The sequence below is a fragment of the Mastigoproctus giganteus genome, chromosome 8 (assembly GCF_048544385.1).
Source record: "Mastigoproctus giganteus isolate SK-2022 chromosome 8, ASM4854438v1, whole genome shotgun sequence".
NCBI classification, from domain to species: domain Eukaryota; kingdom Metazoa; phylum Arthropoda; class Arachnida; order Uropygi; family Thelyphonidae; genus Mastigoproctus; species Mastigoproctus giganteus.
Window position 1 is genome coordinate 212,917,910 of NC_143582.1, and position 17,948 is coordinate 212,935,857.

The 17,948-nt window shown below is 34.8% G+C and overlaps 1 protein-coding gene across 1 annotated transcript in view; it reads left to right on the top strand.

Moving 5' to 3' along the window:
- Vps8 (vacuolar protein sorting 8) overlaps nucleotides 1–17,948 on the top strand; it is a 286,412-nt gene that overhangs the window by 165,876 nt on the left and 102,588 nt on the right. The window contains exon 25 of the mRNA XM_090380461.1: nucleotides 9,902–9,936. Within this exon, the coding sequence (XP_090236587.1) occupies nucleotides 9,902–9,936 (35 nt within the window). The remainder of the gene's footprint in view (nucleotides 1–9,901; nucleotides 9,937–17,948) is intronic.

Here is a 17,948-nt window from a genome sequence, read left to right on the forward strand (position 1 = left end):
TACCCTACGTTACTAGATAAACTTTGTGTATGTTTTATCTTAGTCACAATTATTTAGTTGTCGGGGGTTTGTTTCTGGTGATAATTTCCCGTGGTATAGTTTGTCTGATTTTGGAGGGGGGGGGATTTGGTGGGACGGTTTACAGTGCGGTCAGACGACGAGCCTCTTCTGAGTGTGACAAACCCGGGAATCAAATTTGGGAAGTTTAATATTATTTGAAACTGGACACAGATATTTTTAGACAAGCAAGTAGTGAGTTACGTGCCATTTGTAGTTTTTAATTGTTTCAGTGTATTTTCAATTAGTGTATATGGGTTGGCTTTAGGGTGGTGTTTGTTGAGATTCGAAAAAATGGCTGCTTTAATGTGGTGTCTGCTGTATTTGGTGGGTATATTATTCTTGACGAGGGTTTTTATGAGTTTTTTTAATTTCTTCCGTGGTGTCCTTTAGATTATTGCAGATGTGTATTAGCCTGTTTGTTTGATTTCTAATTGTGTTGCCATGTATGTTTGGCTAGATTGCTTTCCCAGTGGATAAGCTTTATCACTGGGAAGCTGAAATGGTCTCTCTTATCAAAGTGTTGAGTGTAGACGTTGTCTTGGGTGATGGTTATTTCGCTGTTGAGATAGTAAGCTTGCAAATTGTTATTCGGGTTAGTGCATTCTGTGGTTAAATCTGTGGGATAGATTTCCTGGGCTAAAGTGCTGAAATTGTCATAATTGATGACCAGGACATCATCAATATATCTGTAGAAAGTGATATCTTCTTTGATGTTGTTCTTGAAGTAATGTAGGTAAAGGTTGGCTATGGAGCAAGAACTGCTAGCCCCCATGGCTACCCCCCTGGTTTGTACATAAATACATTCACCCATGAGCACGTAGTTATTTTTGATGCTAAGGTTAATGAGATTTTGCCAATATTGTTTATTGCATTTCATGGGGTCTTGATATTTTTCGTAGTAGTTTAAAAGGACTTTAATTAAATTGTCGTGGGAAATACTGGTGAATAGGTTTTTAAAGTCGTAGGTGTATAGGTTTCTGATGTTGTTTTTGATGTATTCTAAATATTTTCTGTTATTGGAAATAATTTTAGTATTAGTGATTTGGTTAGCTATATTTTTTAGTTTGTCCTCCATTAAGTTACTGGACGGTTTTATATAGCTGTTTTTGCCTGATGTGATGAACCTTTTTCCAATCGGGTCTTTATAAAATTTAGGGATCCAATAAATGAATGGGTATTGTATATTACCTATTTTTAATTTGAGTTTTTTATGCAAGGCTATATAATCTTTTTGCTAATACTGTTTGTTATGGAGTTCATGAGTTTGTATGTATCGCTGTGGTTAATCTCCTCTTTAAGCATGTCAATGTAGAACTTTTTGCAAATAACGCTAAAGTTGTTACTTTATTATCTGTATTTAAGTTGTTACCTTATCTGTATTAGTGATGACAAATTTGTTTTGCAGTTCTTTCGTTTTGTAATTAATATTTTTTAGGTTGTATTTTTTAACGTTTTTTTTTTTGTATTGGTATGATTTCTTTAAATCTTGTCAGAATACGTTCTGTGGAAGTATTTAATCAACTTTGAAAGGCTTCAACCGATATGTTGAATTTGAATTTGTGTCACCTATCCCAGTTTGCTGTTTCAGACAATATGATTGAAAAATTTAATAATTTAAAAATCTAAAAGTTAAAGAATTCATGTAAATTAAACTAAACTTATTATCCTATTGCATTGATTTGCAATCAATTTAAAATTAACTTTTTGGAATATCTATCATTCCTTAATGCTGATCTCCAGGTAGGAGGTTAGGCAAGTGAGGGCTGATTACGAGAAATCTTTGGCAAAGGATGCAAAGAAAAACAGCAAAGACTTTACTTATGTAAACTCTAAAAGGAAGGGGATGAATCAGATTGGTCTACTTGATATCGATGGTTTGACTATTGATGATCCTGCTGGGGTAACTGACAAACTGAATGAGTATTTTGCATCTACATTCTCACATGAGAAATTCTGTAGGGAAGTGGAGGACAGTAGTTTATCAACCTTTAACACTGAGCAAAATGATTTTGTAATAACTGAGAGGAAAGTGGAAGAAAAATTTTTGAAGTTCAATATAAGAAAGGTACCTGGAGTGGTGGGATCTATCCATTTATATTAAGGGAGGCAGCAAAGGAAGTAAACAAACCCTTAGTCATAATTATGAGAGCATCCTTGAATTCGGGGAGGTCCCCGTTGTTAGTTTAAATTCTGTTCCAGAAAAAATAATGGGGTCACTGGTAAAAGGAGTAATGCAGAATCATTTAGACAAGGCTGCAGTTATAGTTCAGACATAGCATGGGTTTGTTAAGGGGAAATCTTGTCTGACCTGACCAATTTGATTTGATACTATGATGTGGTCACAAAGGAACTGGATGCAAAAAATAATTTTGATATCATATACAGTAAGTCCCCGACATGAATAAGAGATATGTTCCAGGACTTCATATGTAAGTTAAGTTTTACGTAACTCGGGAATGATTAGTAAAATAATTCTACTATATCCCTGATATGCCAAAATTACAAAAATCACATAATATCCTCAGAAGAATGAAGAAAATGGTTATATATTTTTTATATATTAGTTATATATATATATAAATGATATATATATATAAATATTATATGTAACCCCTTAAAGGTAATGTTTAAAAAGTTACATAGGATAAAAAGGTATTTAGTTGATGAAATGGTTTTCAGTAAATGAAAGATTAATGAATCAGGTATGACAGTTTTTTTATATATATATATATATATATAGAAATAGTTATATATTTTTAATTAGTTCAATTAAAAACTTTATCTGGGAACAGTGGTGAAGTAGCTGGCGTGATAAAAGGAAGAAAAAACGCATGTTATTGTATTGTAAAAACTGATATGTATTTCGTAGCCTTGGTTATTATAGTTGACTTCTTTGGTGCTGATCTCTTCGCCGCTTCTCGTATTCTGTCTTTGTCCTTTATTATTGTGTTCACTGTTGACACTGACAAATCTAAATTCCACACAGTGCTTGTTAATGTTTGACCATTTTCATACGTTATTATTTTAATTTTTTGATCCTAATCAACCACTTTCCTTTTCTTGGTAGATTTCCTAGTACTGCTGTCACTTATTCTCTTAGTCAGCAGCATGATAGCAGTCAAATGAAATTTTCTGTAAAGAACTTCACAGGGTTAAGGCAGAAACACTTATCTCATGCAAGCTCATATTTTACTAAAGCACATTTCTGGAGGTCACTATCATAAAACAATAAAAACAGTTTGCAGTTTCCAGTTTATTGGGCTTTTATGTTAGTGCAATCTATTATAAACGGGTAGTAAACTTGATCTTATTGCATTTGCAATAATTCCGATTGCTGGAATTCTGTGGGTTTTTCGTTATTATAAAAACTTTTTAAGCTTCTTAAACTTGTTACTCTGTATCTCACTTGTGAAATTTGTGCGTGCCATGTTCATCGTTATGTATTGCTTTTTTTTTTTTTTTTTTTTACTGTTTTAATTTTACAATCAAAAAAAAAAAAAAAAAAATTGAGTGAAAAAAAATTTCGAAAGTCCAAAGTTATGTAACTCGTGCTTACATATGTCAGGACTTACTGTACTTGGTTTTAGCATTAGCAGAGGCATAGGATGCAAGAAAGCAAGCTTAGTTAGCATCAGCCAAAAAAAAAAACCCTTCCCTTTTCCTCCATCCATTCACTCCAAAAGTTTGTCTGATTCACCCTTGAATTTATTTAAGCTATCAACTTTCACAACGACAGATGGAAGTTTGTTCCTGCAATCAACTACCAACTGGCTAAAGGCAAATTTCCGTGCATTTATTCTACAACCTTCTTTCCTTAGTTTAAATTTATGTCCCTTCAGGTGTAGAACCTGAGCAAGAGGAAGAATCCCATCAGCATTAAGGCCTTGTATCATTCAAGGCCTTATACACCTCAATCAGATCACCTTGCAGGTGCCCAGTTTCCAGCCTCCTGATAGTCACTTATGGATTTCAAGAATTCCAAAGAATACTACCCACTACAATATATCAGTCAAATAGTGAAGTTCAGAGGATAGATCATTGTGGGGTGCGTTACATCATACATTAAAATGTAAAACTATTATTTGCACTTTGCCATTGGAATTCTGCCTTTCATGTTCCATCCCATAAAGTTAAGCTTTTACACATCTGGTTTAATGAAAACAGAGTTCCACAATTGACCCAGGCATCCCAGAGTATGATTTTAATCCCACAGAGCACCAGATCAGAGTGAGGAATATATTATAATCCACTTTGGTTGTTGGATGGCCCTAAATTCTATCTGGCTACTATCATGAACTGGTCAGAAGTCTTCCACAAAGGAACAGTGCTATCATTCAGGCAAAAAGTGTGCCTGCACTTTCTTAATAATTTTAACATAAATCCATTTTTAGAGCATTCCTGAACCAAATGATAAATAAAATAAATTTTCTGTTTATATTCAAGAATGGCCATTTAAGATCAGAAGAGTTTACACGCTAGAGAGTGTAAACATTACCGTATTTAGTAGTCATGTGGGCTAGAAATAGTGATGGGCATAGTCATTGAATGATTTCCATAATTGAATTATTAGTAATTGATTATGCAGATCACAGTTATGAAATTGGAAACAGCAAAAGTTAATAAAAAGAAAATATAGTTAAGCGCTGGTTATAGTGATCATGTTTGCAAATTGAATTTTGATTCTAATAAATGCCGATGTTAATAAGCAAAAATTGACAAATAAAGTTTTTTCTGTTTATACTCCAGCACGACAACCAAATCAGTAGAGTTTACAATAAATCGTCAGTACAAATATTTATCGTATTTAGTAGTCACGAGCTTGAACCCTGGTCCACTCAAGGAACGCATGCTATGCACTCTCGCTCCTGACCACTCAGAGGCTATAAAAATAAAGATATAAACACACATTTACACTTTATTACCAAAGGTTTATTACCAATGAAATGATATGTGAAAATCAGAAGGAAAAAGAAAATCCACAGGTCAGCAAAATAAAAATATATTTATACTTACGTACATAGCTTAATTAATATATATATTAATTAAACATAACACTTTGTAATATGATAATTTAAAATGGTCACTTATTTTAGATTGCCTTAAATTATCACTACAAAGTCTATTTATAGATTTTTCAATATTGTATAACTGTCTATATTCACAATCACTTGCACCAGTTTCTTCCAATGCTCTCCTCAGGACAGCTATAGTTTCACGGGTTTGCCAGTTTTGTAACTGGAATTTATTTGGGTTCACCTTCATTTTCCTCCTCCTCCTTGACGAAATTATCGGTAACAGACTGGACAATTTCTTCATCTGTTAAAGCTGTAATAACTTTTAGATCACCATCTATGTCCACCCAGTCATTAAATTCCAGTTCACCCATGTCTTCAGGCTTTTTAACGTGATCAGTACCATGACTTAGTTGACCATCATGACTAATTAATCCACATTTTTTGAAATGGATGGATGGCTGATGCAGGTTTCGGAAACTTCATTCCAGGCATTCATTGTCATATGAAGTGCATCTAGTACAGTTATCTGCTTTGCAATATTGGATGATGTTCCCAAACCTTCATCAATAGACTGGATGATTCTTTGCCTCATATCCCGATCTATAAAAGGTCTTAGAGGTTTTTATTATTCCTTGGTCAAGAGGTTGAATCAGTGATGTGGTATTTGAAGGTAGAAGAACTAATTCAGTGTTTTTGAAAGTCAACTTTGGATGAGCTTGGCAGTTATCCAAAACCAATGCAATTTTTTTGTTTTTTTTATCCAATTGCAAATCCCATTTACAAAGATAATCTTCAAATAAAGAAGCTGTCATCCAAGCATTGGCATTATTGGCATATTCAACAGGCAGCTGTTTTACTCCTTTAAAACATATAGGCGATTTACTCTTGCCAATAACTAACAGCCTTCATTTTAATTGTTGCCATCATGTTGCATGTTAAAATAATAACTGTAATCCTGTCCTTTATCTTCTTTCCTGCAGATGCAGAGGAATTTTTAAAAATCATGCAGTTGTTTGGGGTAGTCCTGTTTCATCTGTATTAAAATGTCTTCAGGATTGTAAGTGCTTAACACAGTTTGCCAAGAGGTTCTCAACTAGGTGTCAGCTGCAGGACTATCAGAATCCTGTTTTTCTCTTTGAAGTTTTTTTGTAAACAATATCATGCCTCTCCTTCCATCTTGTCAGCCATCCATCCATCGTCTTAAACTGTGTAGTTTTTCAGCAAAATCATTAGCTTTTTGAAGAAGAATGCTACATTTGATTGGTGCATTAAATGAGCTGGCCTGTTTGAACCAAACGAACAGAGCTTCATCTACTGTTTGACATTTCCCTTCACGCTTCCTTTTTCTGGTTTCACTAATCACATTAGTGTCTAATGTGTGACGATTTTAATAATTTTGATAAAGATGACTGAGGCACTCCTAATTTTGCTGCTGCTTCCCTTTGAGACATATTGCCTAAGTTTAATTTATTGTACGTGTCTATAATTCATAACTTATCTTTTACACTTAAATTCATTCTCGTTCTGTTCACTGACATTTTTTTTTTTTTTTTTGGTAGTAAAATTTAAAACCGAGTAAAAAAGATAAGCATCAATCAGTAACAAAACACATGGCACGCAAATTGGAACTAACACGACACACGCAAGTGAGACAAAGTTTAGATATAGAAAAGAGCAGATTTCAGTGAAGGGGAAACACGTTTCACCATAATAACGTGAAAATACAGAATTTGAATGGTTTGAGCATGCTCAATGCTGATGGGATTCTTCCTCTTCCTCAGAATAATCACCTGGGGGTCATAAATTCAAATTGAGGAAAGAGTTGTAGGACAGATGTGTGGAAGTTTGCCTTTAGCCAGCGGGTAGTTGATTGGGTTCATCTTCATTTTCCTCCTCCTTGACGAAATTATCGGTAACAGACTGGACAATTTCTTCATCTGTTAAAGCTGTAATAACTTTTAGATGGAACTGACTTCCATCTTTTGTCGTGGAAGTTGATAGCCGAAATAAATTTAAGGCTGAGCTGGACAGGTATTTGGAATGAATGGAGGGGTGAAATCGGAGCTTTTTTTTTTTTTTTTTTTTTTTGGCTGATGCTGCATAAGTTTGCTTTCTTGCATCGTATGCTAAATTGGAACTAACACGACACGCACAAGTGAGATAAAGTTTAGATATAGAAATGAAGAGCAGATTTCAGTGAAGGGAAAACACATTTCACCATAATAACGTGAAAACACAGAATTCCATCTATCGGTATCATTGCAAATGCAAAAGATCGAAGATCGAGTTTATTTCAATAACAGAATTGCATTAACAGAAAAGCCCAATAAACTGGAAACTGCAAATTGTTTTTATTGTTGTGACCTCCAGACCTTTAGAAAAGAATGTGACCTTTAGAAAAATATCACAGAAGTGTTCAAAATTGATTCTTATAACCAAAAATGTGATTCTAATAAACGATGAAAGTGTAGTGCATTTTATTTATTTGGATCGGTTCTTTGAAATCTGATTCTACAAAGTGGCTAATTCTAATGACCAGTGATCAGTACAACTGGTGCTTACTGTAACAGTGGAAAGATGCAAACTGACACTGAAGTGTTGTAATGTGTTTTGTCACTTGGCAATCACTGTCTTTCTTTTTGTATGTGTGCTTGTGCACCCCCCCTCCCTAACCCACACTGTCAGATTTTTGATTATAGCAATGCCATAATCAATTATCCAAATTTCATTTGATTAAAAAAAAAATTGTTATTGTAACTTTATTAGACCTAACAAAAAAAAAATTATTTCAAACTTGTTAATTTTAGTGACAAGCTAAAAATTCTATTTCAAATTGTATTACTTATAAGACATTAGTATTAAGTATTAGTACTGGCAAATAATGCAAGAAAGCAAACTTATACAACATCAGCAAAAATATAATTAAAAAAAAAAACACTTCCCACATCACTTGTTCAACCCCTCTAATAATTGTCTAGTTCCTCCTTAAATTTATTCAAATTACCCACTTCCACAGCACAAGGTGGAAGTTTATTCCAACAATCAACCCCACTGGCTAAAAGCAAATATCTGCATATCTATCCTACAACTATCTTTCCTCAATTTAAATTTATGCCTCTCTCATGTCATAATCTGGGCAAGAGAAAGGATGCCATCAGCATTTTAGCTCACTCATTCCATTCAATGCCTTAAGCATATCAGTGAGAACTCCTCTCAAGTTCCTCGTTTCAGATGCTGTAGTTTGCAGAACTGAAGCCTTTCCCTGGGAAGAGTACCCTTTTGTTACCCTTACTAATCTTGTTGCCCTTCTATGCATGTGTTTCAACAGATCAACATCATTTCCTAAATGAGGCTTCCAGACCTGCATGTAGTACTCAAGATGTGGCATAACCATTGCCTTATTATATATATAGGGGGCCCCGTATTATATATGTGAGCTATATTTCCCATTTACTGTTCATAGTTGTATTGGTCAGAGACACACTGTCGTCATTCGCTGTATATAACATGTGATATTTTAGGCCAACTCATGTTTTCAGGAGCTCAAATTTTGTGAGGTGTGATAGCCTGAACAGAGGAGCAATTTCTGGAGGTCACTGCATAAAACAATGAAAACAATTTGCAGTATAAAAAACAAGTAAATTTTCAGAATTCCTATTTTTTAAGCTATATTTACTGTAATATTTATTTATTTATTAGAATTTTAATATGGTTAAACCTGCGTTAGTAGTTTTATTGGTTTCTAATTCTTTTTTAGTGTTTTACTTACCAGACACACTGGTAAGTAAAAGAATTAATTTAAATTTACTCATATTTTTTTAATTAAACCCTGTTGTTTTTAATGCGCAAAATACCATAATGTGGAGATTTTTAGAAACACGTGTAACGTGTTATTGCAGAACTGACTGTACTATAGTAATACCAGTGAGATTCATCTTTCATTTTGATTGTGAAAAAACAAAGCAGTTATGAAAGAGTTATTTTGTTTTCATTATACAGCACATTTAATGAATGGTATAGTGAGTTTCTAATGGTTTTGTTGTGTTTTTTTGTCTGATATATAAAATGTTTATTATTTAATTAAAATTTTCTAAGAGTAATAAACTGTATGCAGCATTTTCAAAACCTAAACAGAGTGCTGCCAGATAATTTACATGCTTGTAAAAGTCATGGGTGTTCTTACAAACATAGACTATTAATAGTAATCTCTTTGTAAGAATTTAAGACTCATACAGTTTAAAAATTCTTATGCATATTAAAATTTAAAAATTTACCTTTGAATCATGTTGCCTTGAATTTTAATATTCCATTACTATAGTTTTTACTTTTGATCATCGATTTTATTAGAAATGGAATGGTATGCCCATTGAAAAATCATATCCTTGACATACATGCACTAATTATTCTCGTGCTATGTGGCCCATGTACTCACACGTGTAATATTTGTGTTTTATGTTTTCTTTTTCTTGAGGAAAAATATATTAAAAAGCTAATGCTAAGTTTCTGTAATCCTTACCTTTATTTCAAAAATAAGAAGGCTGTTTATCCTCTGTAACAATATAGTGTTTTTAGCATATCACTCATGTGGAGAAGTCCGAGTTCAAGTTCTGTACCAGACATAGACAAATTGTGAAAGGCCTTTTTAAGCGTGACTACGATTTTTTTAAAAAATTAATCCTAATGCTTACATTTTGATAGTGGTTATGAGTTGAATATTTATTTCAAATAAATAAAGTATGACAATTATATTGAATTCTCTGACTTTTTTCTATAATTTTTATATATATCATTGGGAGGTAAATTAAAAATCTGATAACTGTTTCTAGGCTTTTGAAGAACCAGAATTTAATACTGAAACAGGGTGAGTAAGGTATTTATATGGCATAATCCAGTAACATGCTCACAAATAAACCAATGAGTTATTATTATTTTTTTTTTTCTGATTTAATGTAAATAAAAAATTTTGATAAATGATTAGTAGACATTTGAGGAATTTGACAACATGTTACTTTTCAACACAGTTCCCTTTGGAGCCGATACGCTTTTGCCACTGATGCTGTGAAGAAAGTTTTCTTGGACTTTCAGGAATGGATCCACTGCAGAATTCATCTATCAGTGGGGAAAATGGATGTCAGCTAGTTATTTTTTCCAATTAGAAATAGGTGCTAGATCTGGTGAATATGAGGGATGGACCAAGAATTCAAAGTCACACTCGTGCAGTGCAGCCATGGCAGTGAGAGACTTATGAGCATACACATTGTCCTGGTGGAATAAGACTCTTTTGCTGAGTTTTCCTTGGTGTTTGTCTTCGATATTTCCAGAAAAATGCCTCACAAAATCTGCATAATATGTCCCTGTGACTGTCTGACCTTTCTGATGGTAATCCACTAGCAAAACTTCATCAGCATCCCAAAAACCGATACTATTGCCACACCAGCAGAAGGAACTGACTTGGCTTTCTTTGGATGGTAAGAAGAGCTGTGTTTCCACTGCTTGGACTGCTCCTCTGTCTCTGGCTAAAAGTGATGGACTCCCATCTCATCCATGGTCACAAACCTTGTTTGAAAATTTTGCAAATGTTCACTTGACTTGACAATTCTTGTGAGTTACTGATCTGCTGTCAACAGCTGATCTACTGTCAACTCATTGATGGAACAGAAATTGAAAAGGTGAATTCCTATACTTATCCTGGACAAGTCAAGAGAAGAATAAATTTCAGATGGATAGCATTCAGGAAATATAGTCATGTTCTGAGGAGCAATATCCCAATTTGTCTGAAATGTAAAATAATGAACCAATGAACCCCACCATGACTTATGGAAGGGAAACATAAGCACTCACCAAAAGAATGGAAGTGAAGCAGAAAACTACACAGTGAAGAATGGAACAAATTATATTAGGAATCAGACTGTTGGATAAGAAGAGAAACACATGGATTAGGCAGCAAACTCAAGTAAAGGATATTCTTATCAAAACTAAAGAACTGAAATGGACTTGGGCAGGACACAGCTCGAAGATATGATGACAAATGGACTAAGAAAATAACAAAATGGTACCCAAGAGGAGCTAAAAGAAAACCTGGAAGACAACAGTGGAGATGGACAGATGAAATTCATGGGTAGTACAAAACAGAAGGAACTGGAAAGTTGCTGGAGAGGCCTTCATTCTGCACCAGTGGATTGAAAATGGCTGGTGATGTCAACAACCTGGGAACCCATCATGCTGACACTTTTTTCATAGGAGAATCTCTGTTATCATGTGATACACATGTTCAGATGAGTTACCCAAGAACTGTCACTCGTTAATCACCCATTACCAGATCACACATACTGTCAATAACTTCTAGAGTGATGGATGTTGCAATAGCTTCCACAGCATGGGTCATCTTCCAAGCTCACTCTCCCTCGTTTAAAGTCTGCCCACTTCTTAATCATGGAATAGGAAGGAGCTTTTTCCCATAGTGTTGTAACCGTATTCTTATGAATTGCCTTCGGAATTAGTCCCTTTTTTACCAAATGCTGGCTGATTGCATGGTGACTGATTTTGTCTATCTTTCCTCCTTCACACAACTTTGTTAGCTTCAGGACCTCTAATTAAAAATATGGTATTGAAACTTTGTTACCATTTGAAGTGTTATACATTAACTACAGAAATTTTTAACACTGTACTACCCTTTTGTACACAGCCACAAACTTTTCAAATTTCCCTCATAATGCAAGTCAGCATGCTTTACTCATTAATTTAAATGTAAATACAGTAGAGTGTCAGTTGTCCAGAATAATTGGTCAGACCGCTTCTGGATAGCCAAATTTTCCAGATAATTTTTCCAGTAAGATTAAATAAATTTAATCTTACCTTACAATTGAATTAAATAATTAAGATTAATTAAATAAAAAAAAATTATAAACCAATCTTGGAAAACAGGAAAATTAGAAATATTTTTAAATGCTCTCGGTTTTTCGACTTGCTAATAATGAGCACGGACAATCTGTGCATCCCAATGATATTTGCATGCAGCAATTGTAACTAGCTATTTTCTCATATTAAAACTTGGTGCAGGCATTTCTCTTTTAGTGACTAGGGTTCTTCTCGGTAATGCTTTCCATAATAAGCCTGTCTCATTAACATTATAAATGTTTTCTTTCTCGTAATTTGCTTAACTGAAGTGAACTTACTTTTCAAACGACACTGCTGCCGATTCATCTGCAGAATGTTTCTCGTCTTGAATGTCTAGTTCACGTATACCCTGTCTCAGTTTAAAGTTTTCCCAGCCAACCTGTGCTTCCCTTAAAATCTTCATTACCTCTTAATTTTCAATTAAAATCTAATGCTTTTTCACACAACATTAGGCCAGACATTGGCTCACCTAAACTTTGCATCTGAAGAAAAAAAAATAAAGTGCATGCCCTAAAGTGGCATTTTGAGGTTTCAACTTAGTCTTTTTCTTGTTAGATCTTCCTTCACTATCCATAATCGACACAAATTCTGTTATAGCATTGGAATTTTTCATGATGTTCTAAATTGTTGAAGTCCCCACATCAAACTCTTGGGAGAGATATCCTAAATTTTCACCTTTTCTAATTCTATTAATAATTTCTGTTTTTTGTTGCAATATTAAAACTACTCATTTTCTTTTCATTCACATTTTACCATAAAAAAAATGAGAAAAATAATAAATTACAGTTTCGGGCCGATATTATTCTTACCGAATCTGGAGCTAAACTAATCTGAAATTCACTCATGTTTTCCGAGATAGTCTCTGTGATATTTTTCTAAAGCACACTTCTGAAGGTCACAACCATAAAACAATAAAACGATTTGCAGTTTTTGGTTTATTAGCTTTTTGTTTGTATAATCGGTTATAAATGGGTAGTAAACTAGATCTTTCGCTTATTATAATTAAAATTCAGTTTGCAAATGTGATTACTATAACTGGCTTGCTGAACTACCATTAACTTAATAAAAAAAAAAAAAAGATCAGCCTTTAAAATTATTCTGGATAACTTCTACTGTACTCTAAAAACATTTATATAGCATATAGTAAAAGTAGGTACATGCATATATAATGGCTCAAATTGTATTTATATTATATTATTCTGAGAGATATTTTTTAGTTTTTAAATTTAAAAACATGTAAATAAATGTGAATAGTGTTAATATGAAAATGGCATAATGATACAAGAAGGAAGCAACCTTATTCTGCATCTGCCAAAAGAAAAAAAGTGCCTACCAGAGTGACTTCTCCAAATTACAGTCAGTCCTCGTATAACACGTGTTTACATTACATGAATTCGATCATACACGATTTATAAATAGGGGAACGCTATCTTATATAACACAAACCGAATTCGCTTATGCACGATTTGCCTTTGTGTTTACAAGAAATGGCAGTTGAACGCAACACGATAGGAATGAAGAGAAGATTCTGAAAATGTATTTGTTTTTTATATCAGTGAAGGAGAAACACATTTCACCATAATAACGTAAAAACCAACACAATTCCAGCTATCGGTATAATCGCAAATGCAATTAGATAGAGTTTACTACCAGTTTATAACAGATTCCACTGGCAGAAATGCAACTGGAAATTGTTTTTATTGTTTTATGGTAGTAACCCCTAGAAATGTGCTTTAATAAAATGTGGTGTTAATAGTGTATCTCTGCCTTTACGGTGTTGTTTATTCAGTTGCTACACGCGCGCAGCTTTGTTTATGTATATCAAGCATGCCTCCTCGTTTTGTAATTGTGCTTAATTCCCTAAAAATGAGTAAAATACTAAAAGGTGTGAAAAGGAAGCATCCTGGTGACGACACTGCAGATTCAGAGAGAAAAAGAAAAGCAATATCGATAAACAGAGGCGGACTGGGTCAAAAATTCTTACCCGGGAAAATTTGTAGTGGCTTCATACTATGGCTTATGGCCAAAATCACACCGGCTTCCGGCCCACCGGGGTTTTCCCGGTAAGGCTTATGGCCAGTCCGCCTCTGTCAATAGAGAAAAATATGAAATTGTGAAACGCTTTGAGCGAAATGAAAGACCATGTGATATTGCACGTGCTACAGACCAAAATGAGGCAACGCTGAGAATTACAAAGAATGCAGAGAAAATAAAAACTTTCATAGCAGGAACAACTCAAAGTGTAATTAAAATCCATTAGATTAAGACACAAAGAATTGGAAGAGATGGAACGGCTGTCATCTGTTTGGATCGAAAATCAAATAAAAAACAAGTTTGCTTACGATAGAAGCAAAAGCATTAGCAAGCAATATTTTATTATGTAATAGTTGTAATAAAATACGTAAGTATTTTATTACGATTATTTATTGTGTTTGGTAATGTTTTGGTTACAAATGTGTGTTCAATCTTGGCTGGTCGGCACCTAACCCTATTTTTCCCATAGGGCCTGTTGTTTATATTGCACGAGGGTTTCTAGGAATGCAACTATCATGCTATACGAGGACTGACTGTATCTCCAAACAATTCATTGATAGATTAAAAATTGCTTGCTCCTTTTAACAAATGAGAGAGGTGAAAATTTGTAATTCTAAAGCAAAACAAAATGCTTAGTTTGAGGAGAAACCTATGCCTCTGCACATGCACTTATATATAGTTAAAGGCAAGCCATTAGCCTATTGATATCCAAGAAGACAGAAAAATCACAGATTTAAAATTTCCTGGTTTAAAAGCATTGGAAGAAATCAGCACAGATGTAATACCATTTCAGCATACTTTTATGAGAGGCATTGTTGGTAACAGGGTTTGCATGTGTTTCTTAGATTGTGGAAATTTAACCTGAACTGTGAAAGTTGAGGATTTTTAATTTTTGTGCCAAGATCATTGCTGTATTTAACACCCAGGTGTGTGACTGTCGATCTTCAGTAAATTAATATTTTTCTTTCTTTTATAAGTGGTTGATAAGTGATTATCTGCCTGTGTGTTGCTTATATACAAATTATTTATTTTATATGTGACACCTCGTACATACATGTCTAGCACGCTGCTGCACAGTGACACAGAACATCCCCTCCCACCCTCCAGAGCTGCTAATTCAAGCCTTCATCACTTCAGATGTTTGTATGACTTGAACTGAATGTCATGGAAAGAAATTCAACTAAGAAAAATCAATATGATGGAGTCATTCCAAGAAGAGCAGATCAACGAGGCTTCAGACAAGCATTTAAGAAATTAGTTCAGCAAATGCATACAAGGCTAATGAAGGGAGTTCCAAGGCACAGATAATGATGGGTTGGTGAAAGGAAACCAGATGACAGGCTATCAAGCGGTGGCATCCTTATGTGACATTGGTTATGATGAAGCTATAATATATAGCAAGTAAATATTTTGTAATGGTTCTGTGAATTATTGTTGGCCAACTAGTTATAACTACTTGTAGTCATCAAGCTTCATTGATTCTCTCTGGTACCCACTTCTGAGTGCCAGAGTCCAGAATTTGCAAAGAAGTGAAGAGAGATGAAATATTACAGTTGCAAGAGATTAAAAAAGTTAGATTCTTCTGAAAATAACTTTTAGATTCTCATTAAATATTTTTCATATATTAGTAATGGCCATATGGTGCAAGGAAGCCTAAGGTTTATGCTGCACCAGCCAAAAAAAATATAATAATAATAAAATTAAATAAGGTAAATAATAATAAGAGAAAAGGAAATAGACAACCTATGCATTTCCCTCCTCCCGTAGGTAACTATCCAGCTGACCTATGAATTTCCCCAAACTGTCAGCCTCTACTACCCAATGTAGGTAACTTTTCCAGTAATTTATAACTTGCTGGCTAAAATAAAACTTCCTGTAATCCAGTGTAAACATCTCTCCTAGTAACTTGAATTTGTGGCTCCTGGTTCTAGAATCATTTATAACTGTGAAAATTTCATCCTCATTCATTTTACTACTGCCTCTCAGAGCCTTAAACACCTCAATCAAGTTGCCTCTAAGGTGCCTAGTTTCCAAGCTGTGCAACCCACATATTCAAAGTCTTTCCTCATAGGGACATCCTTTTGCTGATCTCCCCAGGTGGGTTACCCATCTCTCTGAACCCTTTCCAGGAGTTCTGTCTTATTTTAGGTGCAGTCTCCACACTTAAACACAGTATTCCAAGTGTGGTCTAACAATAGCCTTATATAATGGGATTATAACATCCTTATCTCTAATAGCAAATGTTCAATAAATCATTGATAGGACACCATGGGCCTTCTTTGCAACCTGTGGGCAATGCTCCGAGAATTTCATGTCTGACCGTATCGTAACTCCCAAGTCCCTTTCTTTCACTACTGACTTTAGTTCAACCCCATTCAAGTGTATAAGTTATTTTGTGGTTACTGTTCCCAAGTGTAAGACTTTGCACTTTGCTGGATTAAAGCATAGCTTGCCACTTTTCTGACCCTGAAGTCTATCTAGAATGCAGTGACTTAGATAGACTTGATAAGTGCCAAATTGATAAATTTAGCACTGTACAATGTCGGCTTTCATCAGAAATGTCTTCACAACCCCAGGGGCTCATATCTGGTAAGCATGGGCTTGGCACAACCAGGATCCTGAGCTGGATATCATTATTCTTCTCTTTTTTGGTGATTCCCTCCTACTTCTCTCTCTCTCTCTCAGGGTACTCAAATTTTTTTTGGCTGTCGCAGCATAAGCCTCAGGTTTCCTTGCACCATATGGCTAATAATAATAATAAAACAAGTGCAGAATGGGTGAGGGTATTGTCGTGCATTGAGAACTAGCTTCCTTTCTCTTGAAATTGTGGCCTCACCCGGTAAATACACGTCAATAGTCTTCAAAGCACCTGTATGTAGAATACAACATACTCTCCTCTTCAGGTACAAATTCCTTGTAAATCACACTATTTGTCAAAAAACATCAGCTTTAGTCATGATCTCTGGGTTGTACTAAAACATCCAACACTCATCTCCAGTGGCAATATAGTCAAGGAAATCAGGAGTCTTCACAAATATCAGGATGAAGTCTTTGCATATGACACTCTTCATTGCTTCTGCTCATTCATGAGGCTGTGCAGCACAAATTTTGCACAGACTTTTCTTTTCCCTAAATCTTCACAAAGAATTTGATGAATTATCTACCTATTTATATTTAACTAATCAGCCATCATTCTGAGTATATTTAGAAGTTAAAACAATGATCTCTTGCCACAATTTCCCGAACTTTTGCAACTTTATCCTCATTTTGAGAGGTTGATGGACGCCCACTTCCTCGGGTCATTGTGAACTTCCTCATGTCCGTCTCTGAACCGCTTATACCATTCAAACACACTGGTATGATGTAATATTTCTTCACGATGAACAGTTTTTAACAATTTTAATCATCGTGCAACACAGCGGCAACCCCCAAGGCAGAATGCGCTGGTCCTAAAGGAACTAGTAGTTGTTGGTGACTCTATTGTCAGGGAAATGGGGAACATGCTTTGTAAAAAGAATAGGTGGAACAGGACCAGGGTATGTCTGCCAGGGGCAAAGGTTGATGACGTTTTAGAGCAGATATCATCTTTTAAGGGCACAAAAGGTGATATAGTTGTACACGTTGGCACTAATGATATCAAGAGTAAGAGCCAGTAGAATTGCTTAACAAGTACAGGTCACTGTTGAAAAAAAGCCATGAAATAGGGTTGAATTTGAAAGTGTCTGCAATTCTGCCCAGACACGATAGGAGGGAGTATATGATGAGAGCCTTTTCGATCAATTCGGCCCTGGAAAGAATGTGCAAGGCTCAAGGGGTAGAATTTTTTTCAGCCTGGACTGTACTTGTTAACAGGAGAGATTGTTTCTACAGGGATGGGATACACTTAAATAGAAAGGATGCAAGAATATTTGCTGATGCTATCGAGGCAGTGTTAGGTGGGTC